The 24,061-nt window shown below is 40.1% G+C and overlaps 3 protein-coding genes across 3 annotated transcripts; 2 read left to right on the top strand and 1 right to left on the bottom strand.

Annotated features, from left to right (window-relative positions):
* Positions 1 to 3,369: 3,369 nt before the first annotated feature.
* Positions 3,370 to 4,570, bottom strand: LOC122009436 (WRKY transcription factor 22-like). Its single transcript, XM_042565599.1, has 3 exons — positions 4,098 to 4,570; positions 3,904 to 4,017; positions 3,370 to 3,825 (listed from the first exon to the last, which is right to left on the bottom strand). Exons 1-3 carry the CDS (start codon positions 4,352 to 4,354, stop codon positions 3,516 to 3,518), a joined length of 681 nt encoding a protein of 226 aa, XP_042421533.1. The 5' UTR covers positions 4,355 to 4,570; the 3' UTR covers positions 3,370 to 3,515.
* Positions 4,571 to 20,610: 16,040 nt separating this feature from the next.
* On the top strand, positions 20,611 to 23,725 carry LOC122029016. The gene is made up of 2 exons (XM_042587982.1): positions 20,611 to 20,926; positions 21,692 to 23,725. The coding sequence occupies exon 2, from the start codon at positions 21,813 to 21,815 to the stop codon at positions 22,284 to 22,286; it is 474 nt and encodes a 157-aa protein (XP_042443916.1). The 5' UTR covers positions 20,611 to 20,926; positions 21,692 to 21,812; the 3' UTR covers positions 22,287 to 23,725.
* On the top strand, positions 22,335 to 23,231 carry LOC122002000 (gamma-gliadin-like). The gene has a single exon (XM_042557016.1). The coding sequence runs from the start codon at positions 22,335 to 22,337 to the stop codon at positions 23,229 to 23,231; it is 897 nt and encodes a 298-aa protein (XP_042412950.1).
* Positions 23,726 to 24,061: the final 336 nt, after the last annotated feature.

Genomic DNA, 24,061 nt, shown 5'->3' with positions numbered 1-24,061 from the left:
GATCTTCTGTCGTATTCCTCTCCTCTTCTTGGGCGTCATGTGGGCAACGATCTACCAAGACAAAAATCACCCTTCTTCTCTTCTTTGTTTTCAAACCGCCGACCACCAAAAGGAGGCTCTAGGATGGGCGCCCTCTTCTCTTCTTCCTCTCCTCTAAGCTACCAGCCCTAAGGTGGAGTTGGAAGAGAATTGTCTCGCTGACCCTAAAGTGGAGAAGGAGAACCTTGTGTCGCCGACCTTAACGTGGAGAAGAAGAAACTTGTGCCGTCGACCCTAAGGTGGAGTTGGAAGAGATTGGTGTCGCCGCCCCTAAGGTGGAGAAGGAGAACCTTGTGCCGTCGGCCTTAAGGTGGAGAAGGAGAACCTTGTATCGCCGGCCCTAAGCAAGAGAGTTGTGGAAAACTTATGTTTAGGGGGCGCCACCTCCCCTTTTTATAGCCCTTGTCGTCGGTTACAAAGAAAGAAAAATAACAGAATTCTGTTTAGAAAAAATCTTCCTTTTTATAACCGAATTCTGTTGGGGTGGATGCGAGGCTTTATATAGAGGCTATAACAGGGACCTTGAGGAGGAATCGGTTTAGACCTCCTGATGGGCTTGAGCTTCCTGTGTTCGACCCGAACACCCAACTCAAGTCCATCAATAATAACTCATACCACTAAAGGGTTATTATTGAACTACCACATCAATCCCATATTACAATATGGGCTCTTTCTTATCATGAGTGTGTTAATCTCCCTATGTTTAAGATATCGTATGTTCGTTAATTAAATGAGTTACTGACAACTCAATTAATTAACATCTGATTCCAAGAATAGTACCACTCAACTTTATTATCATACCGGACTAAGTCTACCTGCAGGGTTTATATGATAATCCTTATGAGCTCCTCAAGGGGACATCATCAACCTAAATAATTAGGACACGGATTCCTTTTATAATCAACAACATACCATATAAACAGTACTATCTCCCAACTCATCAGGCCTATTGATTTAACGAATAAATCTCACTCATTGATAAGTTAAAGAAATAAATACTAAGTATACGTGCTTGTTATTATATAGGGATTAAGAGCACGCACATCCATAATAACAAAGGTTCTGTTCTTTTATGTAATCAGTACAAATCAAACAACCTCAAATGGTCCTGCTCAATACACACATAGTATACTAGTGTAATTTTATAGTCAAGACAGACTAATATCAAATTGCACTACAATCGTTCCAATGGTTTGTCCCAATCCATCTTGGTTGTGAGCTACTATTTATAATTTATAAGAATCGATAACATGATCTTCTGTGTGGCACCACACACCATGTTATCTATAATATAAATTAAATGGACAACTGCATTAACATATATATAAATATAAAATGCAAACATTTGACCAAAGTGATTCTCATTTCAAAATATTTCAAAGTAAATATTCATACAAAAGCTAGGCTTATAGTATAAATTCCAAAAATAAGCGAGCTCCTCTCGCGCCCAAGTCCCAGACTCTCAAGCTACTCAACCAAGTTATAAGTGAGCATGCTCTTGCGCTAAAGTTTCAGACTCTCATGCTGACTGACTGAGTTATAAGTGAGCTTGCCCTCGTGTATATCCAAGACTCTCGTGATGCTCGACCGAGTTATAAGTGAGTCTGCGCTCGCGTCCATGTCCCCAACTCTCGAGCCGCCCGACTGAGTTATAAGCGAGTCTGCTCTCCTGCCTATGTCCTAGACTCTCGTGTCGACCGACTAAATTATAAGGGAGCATGCCCTCATGCCTATGTCCCAGACTCTCGTGCGACCCAACCGATTTATAAGCGAGTCTACCCTCATGCCCAAGTCCTAGACTCTCGTGCCGCTTGGCCAAGTTATAAGCGAGTCTGGCCTCACACTCAAGTGTCACTCTAGTGTCGTCCGACCGAGTTATAAACGAGCTTGCCCTCATGCCTGTCCCAGATTCTCATGCCACTCGGCCGAGTTATAAGTGAGTCTGCCCTCGTGTCCATCCTAGACTCTCATGCCACTCTGTCAAGTTATAAGTGAGTCTGCTCTCATGCCCAAGTCCCAAACTCTCATGTAGCTTGGTCGAGATATAAGCGAGTCTGTCCTCGCGCCGAAGTCCCAAACTCTTATGCTGCTCAACCGAGTTATAAGCAAGCATGTTTTCGCGCTTAAGTCTCAGACTCTCATGTCAATTAGTCGAGTTTAAGTAAGTTTCCCTGTGCATTTTGACCATCTAGTCGTACAGTCACTTGACCAATATTACCCAAATGGGATATACCCGAGTCAAGCACTGCTCGAATACACTAATTAAGCCAGAGAAGCACAAAAAGACATGAAGGTCTAGTCAATCGAGTTTGCAATTTCTTTCAACTAGACTTGAAGGAGATGCTTGTAATATGACAAATAAGGTGGGGCCCCTAGGGCAGGTCAAAGTCAAGGAAGTCAGTTGACATGACAGTCAAAGTTAAGGAGGGGTCAACACTCGGAGCCAGCATGGTTGGTCATCTTGGTCGAGCGATCATCTGATTAGACTCTTGATCCAGTCTGAGTCTGAGTCCCTCAATATAGACGAAGCCCCAAGCTAAGCCATTGTCCCAGCCTGGTGATCTAGCAGATCAGATCATATGTTTGATCGGATACACTAGACACTTGATCTTACTAAATTTATTGACCAAACTGGGAGGCGGGCGAAGACCAAGTTCTTGATGGCTTTCCTTAAATCTGATATGACTATGCTTACGACAATTGATCAAACTGTCGAAGGAAACCCGACCAGTTTGCCAACTAAGCATACTAAGAGCCTCTCAATCCAACAACTTCATATTCCTTCTTATCGTCTTGTGCAACAATTGTCAGAGGATCAATGGAATATTCTGTGCCAGCTGTACTGTATAAGCTTCTATGCAGAGATTGTGGATCCATTTTGAAAAATGTGTCAGAGCATCTTTATGATTTATTATTTTTTGGAAACGCTTTAAGATTCGTGTACCGATAAACAATAACACTATAAAAGGAGGTTTTCATCTATAGGAGCAAGTATGCAATGTTACATAACTTTACGTATCCATAATCACTATTTGTTCTACTATATTCACCACCTTCAATTGGATCACTGACTTGAGTGTCAGAGTGTCTGTGCCGAAGACTTATTCCTGATTCAATTACTAACATTCCTTTTGACATACTGAACCATTTGAAATCATTTTCTATTTAATAGTCAATATCCTAGCTAACCCACTATTTCTCTCCCTTTCAGGTAGGATCAATAGAGAAGAAAGTGGAATCCATCTTTCTTTGTGATGTAGACTGCGGAAGCTTGCAGAAATTTTTCTATCACTTTTTAACTCCAATCCTCCATAATTTTAATCAAATTACTTCGTAGTTTTGACCGATTAAAATTACTATAATTATATTAAAATAATTTTAATTAACTTGAAACGAAAAGTAAGAGCAGTTTGTTTGGGTTGACTTTCTCCAGAAGATTGACTAATTCTCGTTGCAAGTTCGGCTGCAAATTAAAATTAAATCAAGTAATCGGAAAATGAGTGACCGTCTGCCGGCACCGGAGCCACCACGTCGGAGCAAGTGAGCAAATGGTCTTCGAAGCTTATTCCTCTCTCGGTCAAAAAGTCCAAGTCACCGCCCGCCGGTGCTTGGACGGCGTCTATCGGCTTCTGGCGAGTGGTTCCGGCGAGTGAGTTCCGGTGCGTAGGGACGGGGTGGTTGTGCTCCGCCGTGTAGGTGATGTGCAACATCTCCGGATCCGCCCTGCTTCGCTCCACCTGCTTCTTTGCCTCACAAGCCTTGGAGCTGCTACACCTGTAGTATCCCCTGTTCCCACCCCAAAAAAGACCTCAACTTTGAATCAAAAAAGATCGCCGATCCTCACAATTCAATTCAATCCATTACCGTGGATAAGGGGAGCCTTTGATGGGCTTCTGCCCGTACTTCCTCCACGCCCATCGGTCCGGGTGGACGCCGTTGGCCGGTACTTGGCAAGACACCTTCTTAACAGGATTCTTCCTGCGTGCAACCAAGTCCATTAATGGCGATCACAACGATCGAGCAGAAAACGAGAAGAGAGTAGCAAAACGAGTATGCACCTTCGTTTAGAGAGATGGGCTCCCCTGCTCTGCTGCCGCCGAGCAGGGAGCAGAGGAGCTGTGAGGGAGAGATCAAGCGGCGGCGCTTGCTGTTGTAGGTGGAATTCCGTAGGCTTGCAGAGATCCTGTAGCTCATGAAAGACGCTGAAAAGTTTGTCATTTGAAACTTGTACGACATCCTCCTCCTCCTCCTCTGCGAAGGAGCTGGCAGCTCTGACCACGGCGTGTAGATCCCAATTGTTGTCATCCATGACCATGAGAGAGTTGAATTAGCCAAGCAAGGGAAGTGCAGAATTTATAATGGATGAGGTGGTGGTGGTGAGGTAGAGAGATGAAGTCATATTGAGAGAGAAATCCGGGAAGTACCTAGGGGATAGATTTACTCAATCTAAGACGATAATCTACCACTAAGTTTGGCGTTCTCAAGTCAAAAAAGGAAGAGTGTGCGCAATATTGCTTCCACGGCGCCGAAAATAAAAGTGATGGCGATCGAGCGATCGACGGAGGGCTGGCCGGCTGGGCTGCTTCCGGCCATCGCCTTGATGTGGACGCCTTTCTGCATGCGCGGCCGCCAGAATTAATTCTTGGTTCGGCTAAACAAATTAAGATAACGAGAGTGAGAGGGTGGTCCATGTGGGGTCCTCAAGCGATCATGTAAAATTGCGAAGGTATTAAAAAAACAAAAAAACAAAAAAATAAAGAAAATTGATCCGGCGGTAAGTACAGTGACCTCCATCTGAGGGAAGTCAACATCACATGAAGTTAAAGGGCCGAACGACTGACCGGAGAAGGGGGGACCGGCCGACCGAACGGGGTCTCATCGAAGTCAGGCACCCGGCGAGAAGTCAGGGTTCCGACGCTCGTTGAACAGGATTGTACGGCCGAGCGAGTAGCCCACTCGACCAAAGGCATAAGGTAGTATAACTGCGAACAGTCTCCACAGAGCACACTACCGGGAATATCCTAAGTGGACCAACACATATGACCGACCGCCCGGACGCAAGGGGTGCCGACCGGCCGGACACTCGGCGTGGAGTAAGAAGAGACAACAGGACAAGGAAACATCCTCTGACAGCGGTATGGCCAACAAGCAAACCATACGCAGGATCTTATGACAGAGTTCCGCTGTCCCATCAAAGACGTGCTTGGACTGTAGCAGTATGGTGTTAGGTAAGCTTTCTGACAAGTCCTTACGGAGGTATGGGCTGAGGACACGTACTCGCCTCGGTATGTGTGTATGAGCTCCTTCCCAGCTCTATATAAGGAGCCTCGCACTTCACCGGAGGTACGCATTCTAGGAGATTGAGAGCCACTTCTTTATTGTCTGCTTACCTGACTTGAGCGTCGGAGGGTCGTCGCCGGGAACCTCTTCCCGGCCCGACTTCCTTGTAGGTTCACCGGAGGACCGTACGACCGGGCGAAGATCCCCGTCAGTGACTCGGAGAGCGCCACATGCCCAACGTCCGTTAATTCAACTTTCGGACAGGATCAAAAATGTTATGAAGAATCTTAAGTAACGGTTGATTATAATAGAGGAAGCAGGACCGTCTTAGTTAAAAAAAAATTCTATAAATATATTTTAGTTAGAGGTTAAATCATAGATGTAAATTTTTAGTTAGAGGTTAAATCATAGATGTTTACATGATAATATAAATATCCTATTATAATATCATAACTTCATAGATGGATTATAATAAATAAAAATGATAATTCAGTTAGTCATATTGATTAGTCCTGGGTGATCGGTTCGGTCCCATGCCATCAAGATAAATCGAGAAATGCTCGTAGTGAACGGTTAAGAAGCCTAATATTCTTTGATTGTGCCTCATTTGGAGAAAAAATTCCTATAAATTCATCATAATTAGAGATCGAATCACGTATACCTAGATGACAACTTAGATATTCTGCCATTGTAAGATAGCCCTGGGAATCTGATTATCATAGATAAAAAATTAATATTAATCTCAGTTGATCCATTGATTATTCATGAGATGATCGATCCGATCTACGGAAATTTTTTACTTGTCATCAGAGTAAATCAAAAACTATGTACGACGGACAATCAAATATCTAGCGTCCTTTAATTACGGTTCTCATTTAAAGAAATTTTTTTATAAATATATTATAATTAAATATTAAACTATAAATATTTAAATAATAATTTAAATATTTTATCGTGATCATATGACTTATTATCATAGATAAAGAACAATACCAACTGTGCTAATTTCGAAATATTTGTTATAGTTCAATCCAATTAGTTTTTATAGTGGGCGGTCCCACCTGACAAGCAAATCTCAAAAATATGGATGGTCCCGACTCTATTTAAACTCCACAAACGTATAGAAATTGCTAACGTGAGCTTTAAATGGCGAGAATGAGTCTGGTCTCTTACCATCATACCACCTCCTGTAGGATAATTTTATTTTTTAAATTAATATTAATTATTTAATTTTTCAAATTAATTAATGTTAAGATGATGAATTTAATATTATAAAAAATTATTCGATTATTAGGATAAATTAAAAATATTTATAAAGACTCATATAATATTCTTAGGCCCATTTCCCTAGAAAACAAATATTCTATAGTTATCTTGTTGGTCGATTTAATCATGGCACGATACTTCTTATTTTTTTTATGTTCTTATTTCTTTTAATAGATGTTTACGTTTGAAGTCAATTATTATTTTTATTTTTTAAAAAATAATTAACCAAATGAAAATGCAGTTATTTAGTTATACCAAGTATCCTTATTTAATTATATAAAATACAGATGTCATTTTTTAATTGTAGCAAGTATTTTTATTTAGTTATAAAGATGTATAGCAAAAAAATAAAATGTTTAATTATAACATGTATTTATTTTGGATCATTAATTTTGATAACAAATTATTATATATAAATGCTTTCATTTAGTTATAATTTTTTTTTATTTTAAATAATATTTAATTATTATCTTAAAAAATAAAGTAAAAAAAAAAAGGAAGGATGTCTCATTTTATTGAAATGGCTAGAAAGGTCGCCCAACGTCTCATTCCATCTTAGCCTATTTAAGTTTTAAAAATTTCTTTATTTTCATCGATGTTGTAATAGCCTCTATAATTATACAGTTGTATTAATTATGATTCTATAACTATTATACATTACTGAAAATAGTAAAATAGTGATAAAGTATTAATGATGAAATAGTAATTTGTTGCTAAATTGGATTATTAGTGGCGAAATATAAATTGGTGGTTGCTAAGTTGGATTATTAGTGGCTAAATATAAGTTCATCGTAAATAATAATATTAAAAAATAGTTTTTCTCAAAAATCAAAAATTTTTGTCACAACTTTAACATATTCGCCACTAAAAGTTTGTTATTAACGGTGAAATAGGTTAATTCACCGTTAATATTATTTTGACAGACTCAATTACTTAACGAATATTAACGGTGGAGTTTCCAAATTCACAGCTAATATAAATTTTTTAGTGATGAAGTTTTAAAATTCGGCGCAAACCCCAATTTTTAGTAATGAATTTGGTAAATTTGTCACTAAAATACGTGAATTTTTAAAACCCTAACTTCCTATCCCGACACCGCCGTGATTAATTTCTCCTCCGCTTCTCTTTCGTCGTTGCCGCACTCTTCTTCTCCTCTGAAGACTCCAGCAAATCTTCCTTGTTCTGGTCAATCTTCCTTATTTCCTACTCCGACTGATGACTCCTACCTCAACCCGATGCTAGTAAGTTTTTACATACTAACTATTTCAAGACTTAGATTAAGTACCAGCTTAGCTTGCTGTCCGAGAACACTCTGCCCATGCTTCATCTGAAATTTTTCTCCTTCTTGCTTTTTTATTTTTTTTGCAATGCTCTATTCTCTATGCTCGTATGGCTTGCTCTTGTATGAACTCATTCCGATCTTGTCATGTAATTCAAACGTTCTTGTATTTGGATAAGTATTAGTTTGTATGTACTTATTTTGCCTCGATGGGTCATTTTAAAGTGTATAAACATAAAGTTTTCAAATGCGTGTCTAAACAAATTGCTCTTGAATACGTAGTAATGACAAATTATGATTCTAGATAGCAAACAGTAGAATTACCTAATCACTTCTTACTTAATGCACTGATGATTGATTATATATATTGACTCATTGTTTATGATATGAGGAAAAATGATAATCTCAGTTAGTTTTATTGATTATTTTTAGGATGATCAGTTCGGTCCCATGAAATTTTTCTATCAGTCACTAGGATAAATCGGGAAGCGCACCCAACAGACTATTAGTTAGAGCCCTAGAGTCAATCATTCGATGATTGTATTATGGACTTATTATATCATATTCATATTTATATAAATAAAGACATGTGTTTTGGTTATTATAATTGTATTGGTGTCAAATAAATTAAGTATAATAGCGTCCTTGAGTAGAAGGTTCTCACCTATATCAATTGGTTAGTTGAACCGATAGTGAGATGATATAGGGAACACTACTCTTAATCATTCTTAGTCGAGTATTAACATTCAGGGACAATGTTAATGCAATAAGACTAGCATGTAGGTCAACTCGATGACTTGATCTCACAAGTCATGGATATAGAGATATCAAGTTGACACATGGGTATGCATTGGAGAATGTATATTGAATGACCCGCCATGAGAAAGTATCATGGATCGTTATATGAGTGTCATATACTTTCTCATGTGGCTATTAGTATGACTACTAGTCCTTAGACCTGAAGTCACCATGGATCCCTACATAAGGAGTTATGTACTTTGGTTTCGTCAAACGTCACCCGTAATTGGGTGGACTATAAAGGCGATTACTGGGTATGTAACGAATTATGCAGAGGGATGTGAGTGATGTAGATGGGATCTATCCCTCCTATATGACGGGAGCGACATCGATATTCTTGATAAAGTGAGACCACGAAGTGTATGGTCATGCCTAAATGAGTCAATATAAGATATTTAGCTCATTTGATTTAGTGAGTCTACTTAGAGTTCAAGATTTAAATTGATCAGAGGATGACACGGTCTATGCCTCACATTGATCAATCTAGATGTCTAGGATAGAATGACACTTGTCATATATTGTGAGGAGTCACAATTAGTAGTCACAAGATGATGTTGGATCTCAACATTCTTGTAACATTGGGTAGTAATGATGTGTTGCTAGATACTGCTCATTACTTATGCTCCTAAATGGGTTTAGGGGCATTGCCAACGTTACAAGAACCTATAGGATCATACACTAAGGACAATTAGATGAAGATTAGGTTCATATGATGAACCAAAAGGATTAGATTCATTTGATGAATCAAATTGGATTAAGAGTAATCCTAATTGGGCTAATTGAGTTGGACTCAAGTTGATTCATGTGTTCAATGAGTCTAATTTAGATTATAACTCATTGAATCAATTTAATTAAATGAATTAGATTCATTATATTAAATTGGCTTGAATTAAATGGTTGGATTAGATCAACCATGAGAGAAATTAAGTCAAGTTTGACTTGACTTGGGAAGAAGATGAAGAGTCAAGTTTGATTTGACTTTATGCACTTCATTGGTGAGTTGGCATTGAGTGGGCCAATGATGATGCTCCACATCATCATGGTTGCTTAAGTGGGATGCCACCTCATAGGAGTTACCAAGAGTTGTGACCCTTGGCATTCCATGGGAGTTACACATGCTCTTAATGTGGTCGGCCACATGAATGGGATGAATAAGTTTTCATTTTGGGAATTATTCTCATTCATTCCATCATCTTCTTCCTTGCTCCATTTTCTTCTCTCCTTCTCCTCATCTTGCCGAACCTAACTAAGGTGCCAGCACACTTTAGTTTGGTGATCTCCTTCTTGTGTTCGTGTGGATACTTCTAGAGGGTTATCTACTTTGACAACCTTGAGATCCGGCACCATTGGACGAGCGGGATTCGCGTAGGGCGCGCATCAAGGGTATATTCTTTGTTTCCCTTTGTAGATCTACTATAGATCAAGGTTTAGAAACTCGTACTCGTATTTTATTTTATTTTTCTTTGCACAAATCCGGTGGCTGTGGCTTTCGGGGTTTCCGCGACGCAAAAACGCGATTTTCACGACCCGAAAAACCCAACATTGGTATCAGAGCCACGTGCAAAGACTTGTACGAGTTTATTTTTGATTTTTATGAAAAATATAGCTTCTGTGATTTTCTGTAAATTTAGGTTTTTTATGGTTTTTATGGGTAATTTTCTCGTAGAAGCGAAGCACAAGTGTTTCGGCACTTGTAAGCTTCGGCTACCGGGAAGATTTTTCCAAAACGGCTTGGTTTCGCCCCAAAACTTTTTGGGACAACGGGCTAAGGCGTTGTAGGATCGCTAAGGAACCCTTGCGATGGTTAGATCGCGGGTAGGGATCGCGGGTAGGGGCGCTGCCCCTGGCCCCGCAAGGGGATTCGTTCTGCGATTGCGCCCGAAAACCTCTAAACGGGACTGCCGGGAATTTTTACTCGTAAAATTTGTAAAAATTGGTATTAAAATTGCAAAAAATTATAGAAAATACATAATTTAGAATTATGTATAATTTGTGATAGTCATGGCCCAAAAGACCCAATTGGATTGGAATAAATGTGTTGTAATTCATAATACGACCTGCGTGCCGTGATGTGATGTGCGTGTTGTATTTTTATTCGTGACCTGCGCGTCGTGCCTTTCTCTATTTTATATTCTTGTTGTAAATTAGTTTAGACTCGAATGTAACTCGAGTTTCAAAAATTGTAATGTACAAAATTGAAGTCGTGGAAGGTCCACTCGAGACGGAGTTACGAGGAAGGCGCAAGCAACACAAGGTGGTCAAAGGGAGGAGCTTGAGAACTGTTGACCCTAGGTTGACCATCCGATCTTCTCATTGGCTTGAGAAGATCGTAGTAGGGCCATGACTAATCACAAATTAATTTAATTAATTGCTTATGTATATGTGATGCATGATTAAGTAATTAATTAGTGCCTAACGATTAGATTAGATCTAAGTCGTGCACATGATGCACCCTTCAATTAGATTAGATCTATCCAGTATATGATACGCATTGTCGTTTAGATTAGATCTAAATCACGTCAACTCTAATGCCTACCGTGTCGTGATACCTATCACTACCTCGATCACATATGTTGTTGAATCTGCCAAAGCAGAGCAACACATATTATCTTGGTAGGGTACGGAAGGACAATCTTGGTCCCGCTTATCAACGCATGGGCGAATACAAACTCAATTAGATTGAGTATTCCTAGTTAACTCGGTTGGATCGAGTACAACTATAGGCATTCTTCCAACGGTTGGAAAGATAGGACATAAATCACATTTATATTAATTCTTGGGCGTATTAGCCAAAGCTAACTCAAGTTTTAATATAACTGCGGATAATGATCCTATAAACAAGAGTTGCATAGAGATGTAATTGGTAAATCATTACCTATTGATCATACTAAGTCTTGGGCGTATTAGCCAAAGCTAACTCAAGGGTTAGTATGATGTGGATCTTGTCCCACATGAATTATAGAATTCAGTGGGAGCATCATTTATTTTCTGCATTTTTCTGTTGTAGATAACCATGACGTCGAATACGAACTCCTTCTCCCTACGTTCAGTCCTTGAGAAGGACAAGCTCAACGGAGCAAATTTCCTGGACTGGTACAGGAACTTGAGAATAGTTCTCACCCAGGAACGTAAATTGTACGTTCTGGAGCAGCCCATTCCGGAGGTTCCTCCTGCCAATGCCACGCGAGCAGACAAAGATGCTTACAAGAATTATCAAGATGACGCATTAGATGTGTCCTGTCTACTGCTTGCGACCATGAACTCTGAGCTTCAGAAGCAACATGAGTTAATGAGCGCTTACGATATGGTTGAATATCTTCGTCAACTGTATCAAGGACAAACAAGGCATGAGAGATTTGAGATCTCAAGAGCACTGTTTTAGTGCAAGATGTCAGATGGGGCTCCCGTAGGCCCATATGTACTCAAAATGATTGGGTATATAGAAAACCTACAGAGATTGGGATTCCCGCTTGGTCAAGAGCTGGCCACTGACCTGATCTTGCAATCCTTGCCGGATAGCTATAGTTAGTTCGTTCTAAACTACAATATGAACGAAATTGACAAGCCACTGCCCGAGCTGCTTAGCATTTTAAGAACTGCTGAGCTGAACCTTAAGAAGGCAAAGCCCCACTCTGTTCTGATGGTTCAAAAACACAAGGGCAAGGGCAAGCCCAAAGGCAAAGGAAAGTCCCCAAGCCAAGGGCAAAGGCAAGGCACTGAAGCCTAAAAGAGGGGTCGCCAAGGATGCTACCTGCTTTCACTGCGGTCAGACCGGGTACTGGAAGAGGAACTGCAAGGTGTACCTGGAAGATCTTAAGAAAAAGCGAAGTGAGACTTCCACTTCAGGTATATATGTTATAGAAGTCAATCTATCTATTTCTTCATCATGGGTATTAGATACCGGATGTGCTTCTCACATTTGTACTAATGTGCAGGCGCTGAGAAATAGCAGGGTATTGGCGAAGGGCGAGGTGGACCTACGCGTAGGCAATGGATCACGGGTTGCTGTTGTTGCTGTAGGAACTTATCATCTATCTCTGCCCTCTGGGCTTGTATTAGAATTAGATGAATGTTGTTATGTGTCTGCATTAACTAAGAATATAATTTCAGTTTCTTGTTTAGACAAGAAAGGCTTCTCTTTTATTATAAAGGACAAATGTTGTTCTGTTTATTTAAAAGACATGTTCTATTGTAGTGCACCTCTAATGAACGGACTCTACATTCTAGACCTTGAAAACCCTATCTATAACATAAATACCAAGAGGTTCAAGTCAAATGACATGAACCAAACATATCTCTGGCACTATCGCTTAGGTCATATAAATGACAAGCGCTTATCCCAGCTCCATAAGGATGGTTTGCTGGACTCATTTGATTTTGAATCTTATGAGACGTGCGAGTCATGCCTACTAGGCAAGATGACCAAGACTCCCTTTAGTGGACATAGTGAGAGAGCGACTGATTTGTTAGGACTCATACATAGTGATGTATGTGACCCTTTCAATGTCACTGCTAGAGGCGGTTATAGGTACTTCATCACATTTACTGATGACTTCAGTAGATATGGTTATGTGTATTTGATGACACATAAGTCTGAATCCTTTGAAAAGTTCAAAGAATTCAAGAATGAAGTACAGAACCAGCTTGGCTAGAGTATTAAGATACTTCGATCAGATCGAGGTGGAGAATACCTTAGCCATGAATTTCGTGACTATCTAGCTGAGTGTGGGATTCTATCCCAACTCACTCCTCCTGGAACACCACAGTGGAATGGTATATCCAAAAGGAGGAATCATACCCTATTAGATATGGTACGATCTATGATGAGTCACACAGATCTTCCGACATACCTTTGAAGCTATGCTCTAGACACGACAGTTTTTATACTCAACCGAGTTCCATCCAAGATCCTAATAAAGACACCATATAGGATATGGACTGGGAGAGATGCCCAGGTATCTTTCATGAGGATTTGGGGTTGTGAGACTTACGTTAGATGTCAAGTTTCAGACAAATTAGGACCCAAATTTGACAAGTGCTATTTCATTGGATATCCCAAGGAAACTAAGGGATATTACTTCTACATTCCCAATCAGCACAAGGTAGTTGTGGCAAAGACTGTGGTCTTTCTAGAAAGGGACTTTATTTCTAGAAAGACTAGTGGGAGCATGTTCGATCTTGAAGAAGTTCAAGATGCGAACAATAGCACTGAAGCCTCGATGAAAGTTGAACTGGAACCACAAAGTGTTGTGGATGATATTGTTCCACAAGGAGTTGAGGAACAACAATCAGTTCAAGTAGACATACCTCTTCGCAGGTCTAATAGGGTACATCGTCAGCCTGAGAGATACTCATTTCTCTTGTCTGATCATGATGACGTTGTGCTCATAGATGATGAGCCTACCACCTATCAGGAAGCTGTGATGAGACCAGATTCCGAGAAATGGCTAGAGGCCATGAGATCTGAAATGGAATCCATGTACACTAACCAAGTATGGACTTTGGTTGATCCACCTGAAGGGATAAAACCCACAGGGTGTAAGTGGGTCTTTAAGAGAAAGACTGACATGGATAGACTTATCTATAAGGGTCTCTTGATAGCTAAAGGTTTCAAGCAAATTCATGGTATTGACTATGATGAAACCTTTTCTCCAGTAGCAATGTTTAAGTCCATTCGGATTATGCTTGCTATTGCAGCTTACCATGACTATGAGATATGGCAGATGGATGTCAAAACCGTGTTTTTGAATGGAAACCTACTCGAGGATGTGTACATGACACAACCTGAGGGTTTTGTAGATCCACAGCATACTAGTAGAGTATGCAAGCTGCATAGGTCCATTTATGGACTAAAGCAAGCTTCTCGGAGCTGGAATCTTCGATTCGATGATGCAATAAAATAGTTTGGTTTCATCAAGAATAAAGATGAGCCTTGCGTCTACAAGAAGGTTGTAAGGGATATAGTTGTCTTCCTCATATTATATGTGGATGACATACTACTCATTGGGAAGGACATCCCTATGCTTCAGTCTATCAAGACCTGGCTAGGGAGTTGCTTCTCAATAAAGGACTTTGGTGAGGCATCCCGCATTCTAGAGATACAGATCTATAGAGATAGATCTAAGAGATTGCTTGGCCTAAGTCAGAGTACATATATTAACAAGGTACTTCTTCGGTTTGCCATGCAAAACTCCAAGAAGGGATTTCTACCGATGTCACATGGCGTGAGTCTTTCGAAGACTCAAGGTTCCTCTTCTAGAGAGGAGAGAGACCGCATGGAGCAGATCACTTATGCCTCATCCATAGGATCTATCATGTACGTCATGCTATGTACTCGACCTGATGTTTCGTATGCTTTGAGCATGACGAGCAGATACCAGTCAGATCCAGGTGAAAGTCACTGGATAGCGGTCAAGAATATTCTTAAGTACTTAAGAAGGACTAAAGAATATTTCTTGATATATGGAGGTAATGACGAGCTAGCTGTAAAGGGTTATAGTGATGCCAGCTTCCAGACCGACCAGGATGATTATCGATCGCAGTTAGGGTTCGTATTTTGCATAAATGGTGGTGTTGTGAGCTAGAAGAGTTCGAAGCAGGACACAGTAACTGATTCTACGACAGAGGTCGAGTACATTGCTGCATCAGAGGCAGCAAAGGAGGCAGTTTGGATCCGCAAATTCATCACTGAACTTGGGGTGGTTCCCAGTATCGCTGACTCTATTGAGCTCTTTTGTGACAACAATGGAGCTATAGCACGGGCGAAGGAACCTCGCTCACACCAGCGGACCAAACACATACTACGGCGCTTCCATCTCATTCGAGAGATTATCGAGAGAGGAGATGTGAAGATATGCAGAGTACCTACAACGGCGCCAAAATTTGGTATTTGCCTTTTGCATGTCACGAGGTGCTCCAAATTAATTATGATTGAAACTCATTGTAACTAAAAATAACAAATGTAGTAAGGAGTCACAATACGTATTTTTCCAAGGTTAACTAGTGAATATGTGTACTCTAGAATTGTTTCAAATTAAATTCTCTCGTAAACAAGGTCAATTAGGCATTACCATTTGATGCACATGATAAATTGAATTCTTCTATTTGGCAATAATGCTCTAGTAAATTAAGAATAGAATCAATGGACAATTAAACTCATTTAGACATGATACTTATCCATCTCATCCAATTAACATCAGTAAAATTCGGCTACTAAAGCATCATCTAATCAAACCAACCAATTACCATATCCTCAACTTGCCATAACAGTAAATCTGAATTCTTTTGCCCAAACACACTTGTAAAAACTAATCAGCATCCATTTCATAATAACTAGCTTCAACAATCAAGCCCAAACAAATAATGTTGAATAGAGATAACCATCAAAAACTCAAGTAAGAATTAAACATTCAAGCAAAATCACAGTAACAAAGGTTGATTGTTAAGAGCAAAGATTTGCTAACTAATTATCCTAACCTACAAACAAGCTGTAATAGATTTTCAGAAATATATCAGAACCTAAATCAATTCTAATGGGTTAGTAAGGTCGGGATTTGAAAACAAGAAATCAAATCTGTAATTCAAAGATTCAAACAAGAATGAAATCTCAATGTAATGAATCAGATCTGAAGATCTGAGCAAGTTCAAGAACGAATCAAAGACAAAAATAAAGAAAATAAAACCCTATTCTATAGCATTCCACAACCAAAACCGAAACTCAAATCCCTCTACTCTGTTTCTAACAGAAATTCCATTGGAACCTCCCATCAAGCATTCAACAACAAATCTCTAACCTCTAACTATTACCAAGGAATGATCACAGCTCCAAGAAACCTCCCTTTAAGCTCTCACCCGTCTGATAACCTCACCAGCCGAAGAACAGAGCTGAATTTTATGAATTGCTCAGCTAGATCGAATGGCCAAATCGTCACAGCCTTGCTGCGGAATGGAGATCGGAAAAGGGTCAGAAACTCCAAGAAACCTCCCTCGAAGCTCTGGTGTATGCAGAGATCGCTGATCGGAAATCTCCCAGACCAGGAATGTGGTGGTGGAACAGAATCCAAGTCGCGTTCAAGAAACCTCCCCTTGATCGCTCACTGACCTCCGGAAGATGAACTCCGAAGGCTTGGGATTGTTGTCGGAGAAGAAGCTAAGCTTTCGGATCTAGAAGTGGAGCGCGGAGCGTCGACCGTCGCGTGAAGAAGCTGAAGCTACTGTAGCACAGAATCGCGAAGCCGAGCCCACTAGAAAACACTGTAGCTTCTGCGTTTTAAACCTCCTCAAAACTAATTAGACTATCCAGATTTCTCGGGGCTTGATCAATGGCTGGATAACATCAGATCTGATTCAAAACTTCTGGATCTTCATCAATGGCTCAGATCTGCTCCTCATTAGGTCGGATGGACCAGATTCTCAACGGATGGCTCAGATCTCTCTGATTTTCAACGAACGGTCCAAATCGATCCAAAGCTTGATCGCCTCATTTTGCCTTAGATTTGAGCCCAAGTGTGACATGATCTGTCATTTATTGATGTTATTATAGCTCTTATACTTAGCATTTTCTTATCCTTTCGTGCAATTAAATGTTGTTGTCACGCCCCGGAGGAGTCTATGTCCGAAGAAATTTCGGCAGCATCTCCCCTGTACGGCGGACAATCTGAAACTTTTCTACAAGCACTATATACCTCAGCCACATGCGGCTGGAATAATAACAATAAAAGAAAACAAACACCACGCAGTTAATATCAAATTCAGCCTCTGGCTGACACAACCACGCAGTTAAAAATAAAGTAGCCCACTCGGCTGTACCAAGACCAAAACACAAAACTGCTAGTCGGCTAGACTTACACAACCAATAACATAAATACAAAATACCACATATCAACGTCAACACTCCAAAAATAAAACCAGAGTACAGAGCTAAACAAACTGATACATAAAACAAACAAAACATACGTGAACCGATAAGTCTTCTGATGTGACATGGGGACCAGCAGACAGGATACTCCAAGCGACACCAAAACCAACCTGGTACCTGAAAAAGATAGTATCAACGGGGGTGAGTTCAACAACTCAGCGAATACCAATGGACATGAGTAGTAAGATATATCTAATAGAACAAACATGGAATACGACTTCCTAATCATATATAAAATGCAAAACTGAAAGGTAACAGAGGAAGTGTACTCACCAGGAACTCCTATCCAGACAAAGGGTCGTCAAACCGAAAGTGTCAATAATCCTGTATGTCAAATATGTATCCATCCAAATGCAACATAAGCAAACACAATCATAAAATATAAATGCATCAATGCATATGATGCTAATGATGCGTCTGGTCACCCCGGTCAGTCATCTCACACAAAATGGTGAGACCGAGTGGGTGAGACAACCGTGCACTCTGTCATCACTACTCCTGATGAGTGACCGAGTGGACGGGATGCTGTCGGAGTACTCCTGTCCTGTGACCCCAAATCATAAATGGGGGAGCTCAATGCTCTCATCTCCCGGTACACGATGACGGGGAGGTATCTCTGCCGGCTACCACCAACGGAGCCAAACAGAGTCCACCGTCTGCCGGCTACTACGCTGCTACACTAAATGCTAGCGGAGCCAAACAGAGCGGAACTGACTGCCGGCTACCTCGCTGGGTCATGTGACCAATGGAGCCAAATAGCAGAACCGCCACACACCTGCCTGATAAACCACTAAACCATGAGTGGGGGTGTGTGCAGTACATGTAACTGGCGATGTGCTCAACCATAGTGGAGCCGACAATCGCACAGCATGCAATCATGATGCATGTCACTATGCATAACAAAAATTGATCAACACAACCATATCCATATATACAAAAGGGGTACTGTAAAAACGATGGTCACATACCAAAATCTATAGTACACAGGTCAGATAGAATATCAAAAACCTATGTCCTGAACATAATAAGTATGGAATAACCTGATCAGCATAGAAAAATCCATATATACATAATATGGGTACCACAAGATCAGTAGGTCAATCCACGGATCTAGGGCATACAGGTCCTCTATGGTATAGCAACCTAGATCCTAAACATATCTCCTTCCATAACATATGTACCAACAATATGCACATATCAAGAATCAAGGTCTGGGTACACGAATCATATATGATATACAAATAGAGGTACACAAGCCAGTCATGGCATAAAACCTAAGTATCAGACAATCTCGATACACATGACTGAAACCAAAAATCCAGAACCTAGTCCTAACCTCAGTAAAACATGGTATGTCACTTATTCTAGAAACTAAGATACTCATGGTAATACAGTACTCATGGCAATAAATCACATGATATAAGCACGGATACGTCACAGGCGATAAACCTAGCATGCTATGGATATCAAACAGTGACATACCAAAGACAAACATGTTCATTGCTTGTAGTTATAAAATACTATGCATATCCAAAGACATTATCATAAAAGATAAGTCAAGAGGTACCCACCTTTATACGTAGTCTGTATCGCAATAAATCTCGTATCCAGACGTTTGTCTCCAAACAAAGTCCTGCAACACACGATATACAGATTTAGCTAACTACATAAATTTATTAGCTAAATCAAATCTCAAACTAAATATCGATCAGTTATGGTTAGCTCCATTAACTCAAATCGTTCCACCATTCGGACCAATCCCTACTATCTTTGATTCAATTTGCACCAGTATGATAAAACAATGAATTGACATCCAACAACTCATAAATTTCTAGAAGATTACCTGTTTGATCAGTGTCGGAGCGCGTTCACTGCGGTAATGGTGACCGAACTAGTGCTATTTGGGAATTTGGCCAAAGCTTCATGTCGAACCAAATGAGAAGTCCATTACAGACCCTAGAGCTAGGGAACCAGCCGAATCAAAGGGTCTAGTGGCAGCAACTATCCATGAATAGCCAATCCCTCACTAGAGCTACAATAGAATAGTTGCACTCCTATGCTTAACATCCCAAAACAGAAAATACCACCCGATTCTGCAAATCTAGAACCAAACACATCTTACCCGAATTCGGCCCAGGTGATGTGGTGGCTCTATGCCGGCACGAAAGAAACCCTCCGGATCAGAAAAGGGCAGAGAGGAGGCGTCGGGTTGCTGGCTGGTGTGAGGCCGAGAGAGGGCTGTCCTCCTCTCCCGACGCGGCGATTCTAGGGCTCACCTTCGGCGACAGCACAAGAAGAGGCAAGGCGATGCAAGTAGGAGTCGGCGCAAAGTGGAGAAGGAGAAGGGAGATGAAGAGAAGTGCTCGACAGCGGAGGGGAAGAAGGAATTGGCGGCGCCGGGTTGGGAGATGAACCGAAGTGAAACCGCCGAGGAAATGAAGAGAAGCGGCGTCGGGGAAATGGAACGGGGAGAAAGAAAAGAAAAGGAAAAGAATAAAAAATAAATAAACTTTTCCTCTCTTAAATAGGGTAGCCCAAACGGGATTTCCCGGGCCCAGTTTTCATCCCCGTAAACTCGTCCATACGAGCTTCGAAAAATTCCCGAAAAATTTCCAAAAATTTCGAAAAATTCCCTTATTAATATTCGCCTATTTTCGGTATTTTACAGTTGTTTAACATCATGTTTTACGAGTTAGGATATAATTTGGAGCTTGTTATAATTTCTTCCTAATTTTGTTGTTATTTCATGATTTTTGTAGGGAACCAAAAGATGAGCCATGGAGTTGATTAAATCGGATCAATATCTAGCCAAGCCAAATCCTCTCATCAAACCCAAGTCAAACTTACCTCACCAAAACCCTAAAATCCCCACTGAACCAGACCCAAGCCAGATCCAAAGTCCGGTTCGAAACCTGGTATAAAAACCCAGATTTCGCGGATGAACAGTGGCTTGTGCTACTGTTCATCCGCAATTTCCTTGCTTCCGCGCGATTGCAGCCCCCATCCTCTTCCAGATCTACTTTTCAGTGAGCTTCATTGGCGTTGGAGCTTCTATCCATTGGCTTCCAAGACTCGATCATCTGCTCGCGCCGGCGACTTTCTCTCCGGAGCTCAGATCTGTTCGTGTGCTTCCTCTGTTTCAGCCATCATCGGAGGGATTCTTTGGTGATAGTGGCTTGCCCTCCATCAGAGAGCATCGATCCAGAGAATTCAGATTTCAGATCTGCAGAATTTCGATGCTTGCAATTCATTTCTTCATCAGCTTTTCCAGAAAGTTTTTCTTTGGTGCTGGAGGAGATTGAACTGAATTCAGTGATTGAGAGCTCTTTCGTCAAGTCAGAAGTGAGGTTTCATTAAGGATCCTTGTGTGACGGCAAGGAGAGGCTTGTTAAAAGAGTAGATTTGATTAGAGATGGTTTAGATTTTGATTATGTAGTTTATTGTTTCTGCATTTTAGTTTTCTTAAGATTTCATTTTCGAATTCCTTGTTTCTTGAAATCTGAACTGTTAGTTATAGATTTGTTCCTTTAGATCTCATTTCTGCAATTAAATTCTCTTCCTCTCGTTTCTCTAGGTGAGAATCTTTATTTTTGTTTTTGCAATTTTCCTTCCTGCAATTTCCAGTTTCGTATCAAGTTCCTGCACATGTGATTTCTGCAATTTTAATTCTCTTACATCTCTTTAGTCTCTGAATCATAGAATATGTTAGTTTTCCTTAGCTAGGATTCAATCACTGTTTAAGATCAGATTCATTAGCTGCATTTCAATTTTTAATTCAGGATTTAAAACAAAACCCATCAAACTACATTTTTATAATGAAAACCCCAAAAATAATTTTAAATCTTAGGCAAACATTCTACTATTAGTTTCCTTGTGAGAATCGACTTGGGACCCGTACTACAGCATTATTTTTATGAATAGAGGGTTTTCAATATTAAATTGTTAATTTGATGATTAACCATCACCAAATTTGGCGCCGTTGCCGGGGAAACTAGTAGAGTTTGTTTGTTTTTAGATTGAGCATAGTTTATCTTTTCTTTGTTCACACTTTCTTGATTTTATTGTCTATCTACTTTTTTTTTCTAACTATTGATTTTTGGTGGTATGACCAGGTCCTCGTGTGATAAGTTACTTGATCTTGATCCAGAAATTGAAAGGACTTTCAGAGCTTTGAGAATTCAAGAAAAAAATTCAGAGGACTCAGGAAGTTCTTTATCATCTTCAGATACCCCCATGGCTGATCATAGCAGAACAATGAAGGAGCTTACAGCTCCTGATGAGGCTTTCAAATATTCTTGCATTACCTATCCAGACTTGGCAGGAGACTTCGAGCTTAGATCTGGTTTGATTCATCTGCTTCCCAAATATCAAGAATTGTCTGGAGAAGACGCAAATAGACATTTGCATGAATTCCATATGGTGTGTTCAACCATGAAGCCACAGGGTATTTCAGAAGAAGATATCAAGCTAAAGGCTTTTCCATTTTCATTAACTGGAGTAACTAAAGATTGGTTGTATTATTTGCCACCAGGATATATCACTTCTTGGATTGTTATGAAGAAGGCTTTCTTGGAGAAATTCTTTCCAGCTTCAAGGACTGCAATTATCAGGAAAAGTATCTGTGGGATTCAGCAAGTGGTGGGAGAGACATTATATGACTATTGGGAGCGATTCAAGAAATTATGTTCAAGTTGTCCTCAACACTAGATCAGTGAACAGCTACTAGTCCAATACTTCTATGAGGGTTTACTACCTATGGACAGGAGTATGATAGATGCCGCAGCTGGAGGAGCTTTAGTGAACAAGACTCCAGAACAAGCTAGGGAGCTTATTTCAAACATGGCAGAAAATTCACAACAATTTGGAAGTAGAGCTTTGACAACAAGAGGGGTTGGAGAGGTTCAAATGGTTTCCAATGAACAAAAGGAGATAAGAAGCTCATTATTGGAGTTAACATCTTTGGTGAAGCAATTGGCATTAAACAATGCTAATCAAGTTTCTATTTTGCTAAGCACACAGTTTCCGTATCAATCAAAGGGAGTTTGTGGCATTTGTTCAAGCCAAGACCACAATTCAGAATTGTGCCCAAATCTTCATCAAGATGAGTCAGTAGCATCATTTTCAAGAGCTCAATTTCCTCAAAAATATGACCCCCATTCCTCTACTTATAATCCTGGTTGGAGAGATCATCCCAATTTTAAGTATAGCAACTCATTTTATCAGCAACCAACTTCGAATCAACATTTCCAGCACTCTTACCAGCCTGCAAATCAATTCCAGCAGCAGAATCAGAATTTCCAGCACTCTTACCAGCCTGCAAATCAATTCCAGCAACAATTTCAGCCTTATCAGCAGTTTCCAAATCAAAATCAGCAATGGCAATTCCAAAATCAGGGTGTTCAGCAAGAGCAGAATGTAATCCAGAATGCACTTCCAGCACCTTCAAGATTATGTTTGACTCAAGGAAGTTCTAATAGCTCTTCAAATTCGGATACACAACAGAAGATGGATGATTTGATGCAACAAATTTTACAGCAACAGCAATTGTCTTTGCAGCAGCAGCAACATCAGCAAAGGACAGATTCAGCTTTGCAAAACATTGAAAGACAGATTAGCCAGCTAGCAACGAACATAAATCAAATGCAAGCTTAAGGTTCAAGTAAATTACCTTCTCAAACAATGCCAAACCCAAAAAATGTGAGTACGTTGACTCTTCGAAGTGGAAAAATCATAACAGAACCAATAAAAAAAGTTCCAATTGGATCAGATTTTGTTGCACCAATTCCGGATTCACATTCAAAAGAGTTTGTATCAAGAAATTTAAATTCAGAACCTACTCAACTAGTTCAGATTAGAGGAAGAAACACATCAGAACAAACTTCAACAAATTTTGGTTCAGAAGAACAAGATGATTCACAATCAGCTCCAAATTCAGCTCAAAATATAGAGAGAGAATCACAATAGCAAGGTATTGAGGTTTATGTTCCATTACCTTTTCCTCAAAGAAGAGTCCAGCAAAGGAAAAATATTGAGGAAGAGAAAGCTAGGGAATTTCAAGAACTCATAAATTTGTTTAGCAAAGTGGAGGTGAATGTGCCCTTGTTAACCATGATAGAACAAGTTCCGAAATATGCAAAATTTCTCAAGGATGTATGTTTGCATAAGAAGAAATTAAAGGGGAACGAACTAATTAGTATGGGAAAAAATGTTTCAGCCCTTATTCAACCCATTCCTCAGAAGTGTGATCATCCAGGAGTTTTCACCGTGCCATGTACTATTGGAAATTATGTGTTTGAGGATGCTATGTTGGATTTAGGAGCTTCTATTAATGTAATGCTAAAATCAATTTTTCTATCATTGGGTATTGGTCCTCTATAGCCTACGGGAGTTGTTATTCAGTTGGCTAACCATAGTCAGGCTCATCCAACTGGAGTGATTGAGAATGTTTTGGTTAAAGTGAGTGACCTTATATTTCCAGCTGA

The sequence above is a fragment of the Zingiber officinale genome, chromosome 1A, assembly GCF_018446385.1.
Source record: "Zingiber officinale cultivar Zhangliang chromosome 1A, Zo_v1.1, whole genome shotgun sequence".
Lineage (NCBI taxonomy): Eukaryota > Viridiplantae > Streptophyta > Magnoliopsida > Zingiberales > Zingiberaceae > Zingiber > Zingiber officinale.
The sequence above is the reverse complement of the archived record's forward strand: the minus strand, read 5'-3'. Positions and strand labels throughout refer to the sequence as shown.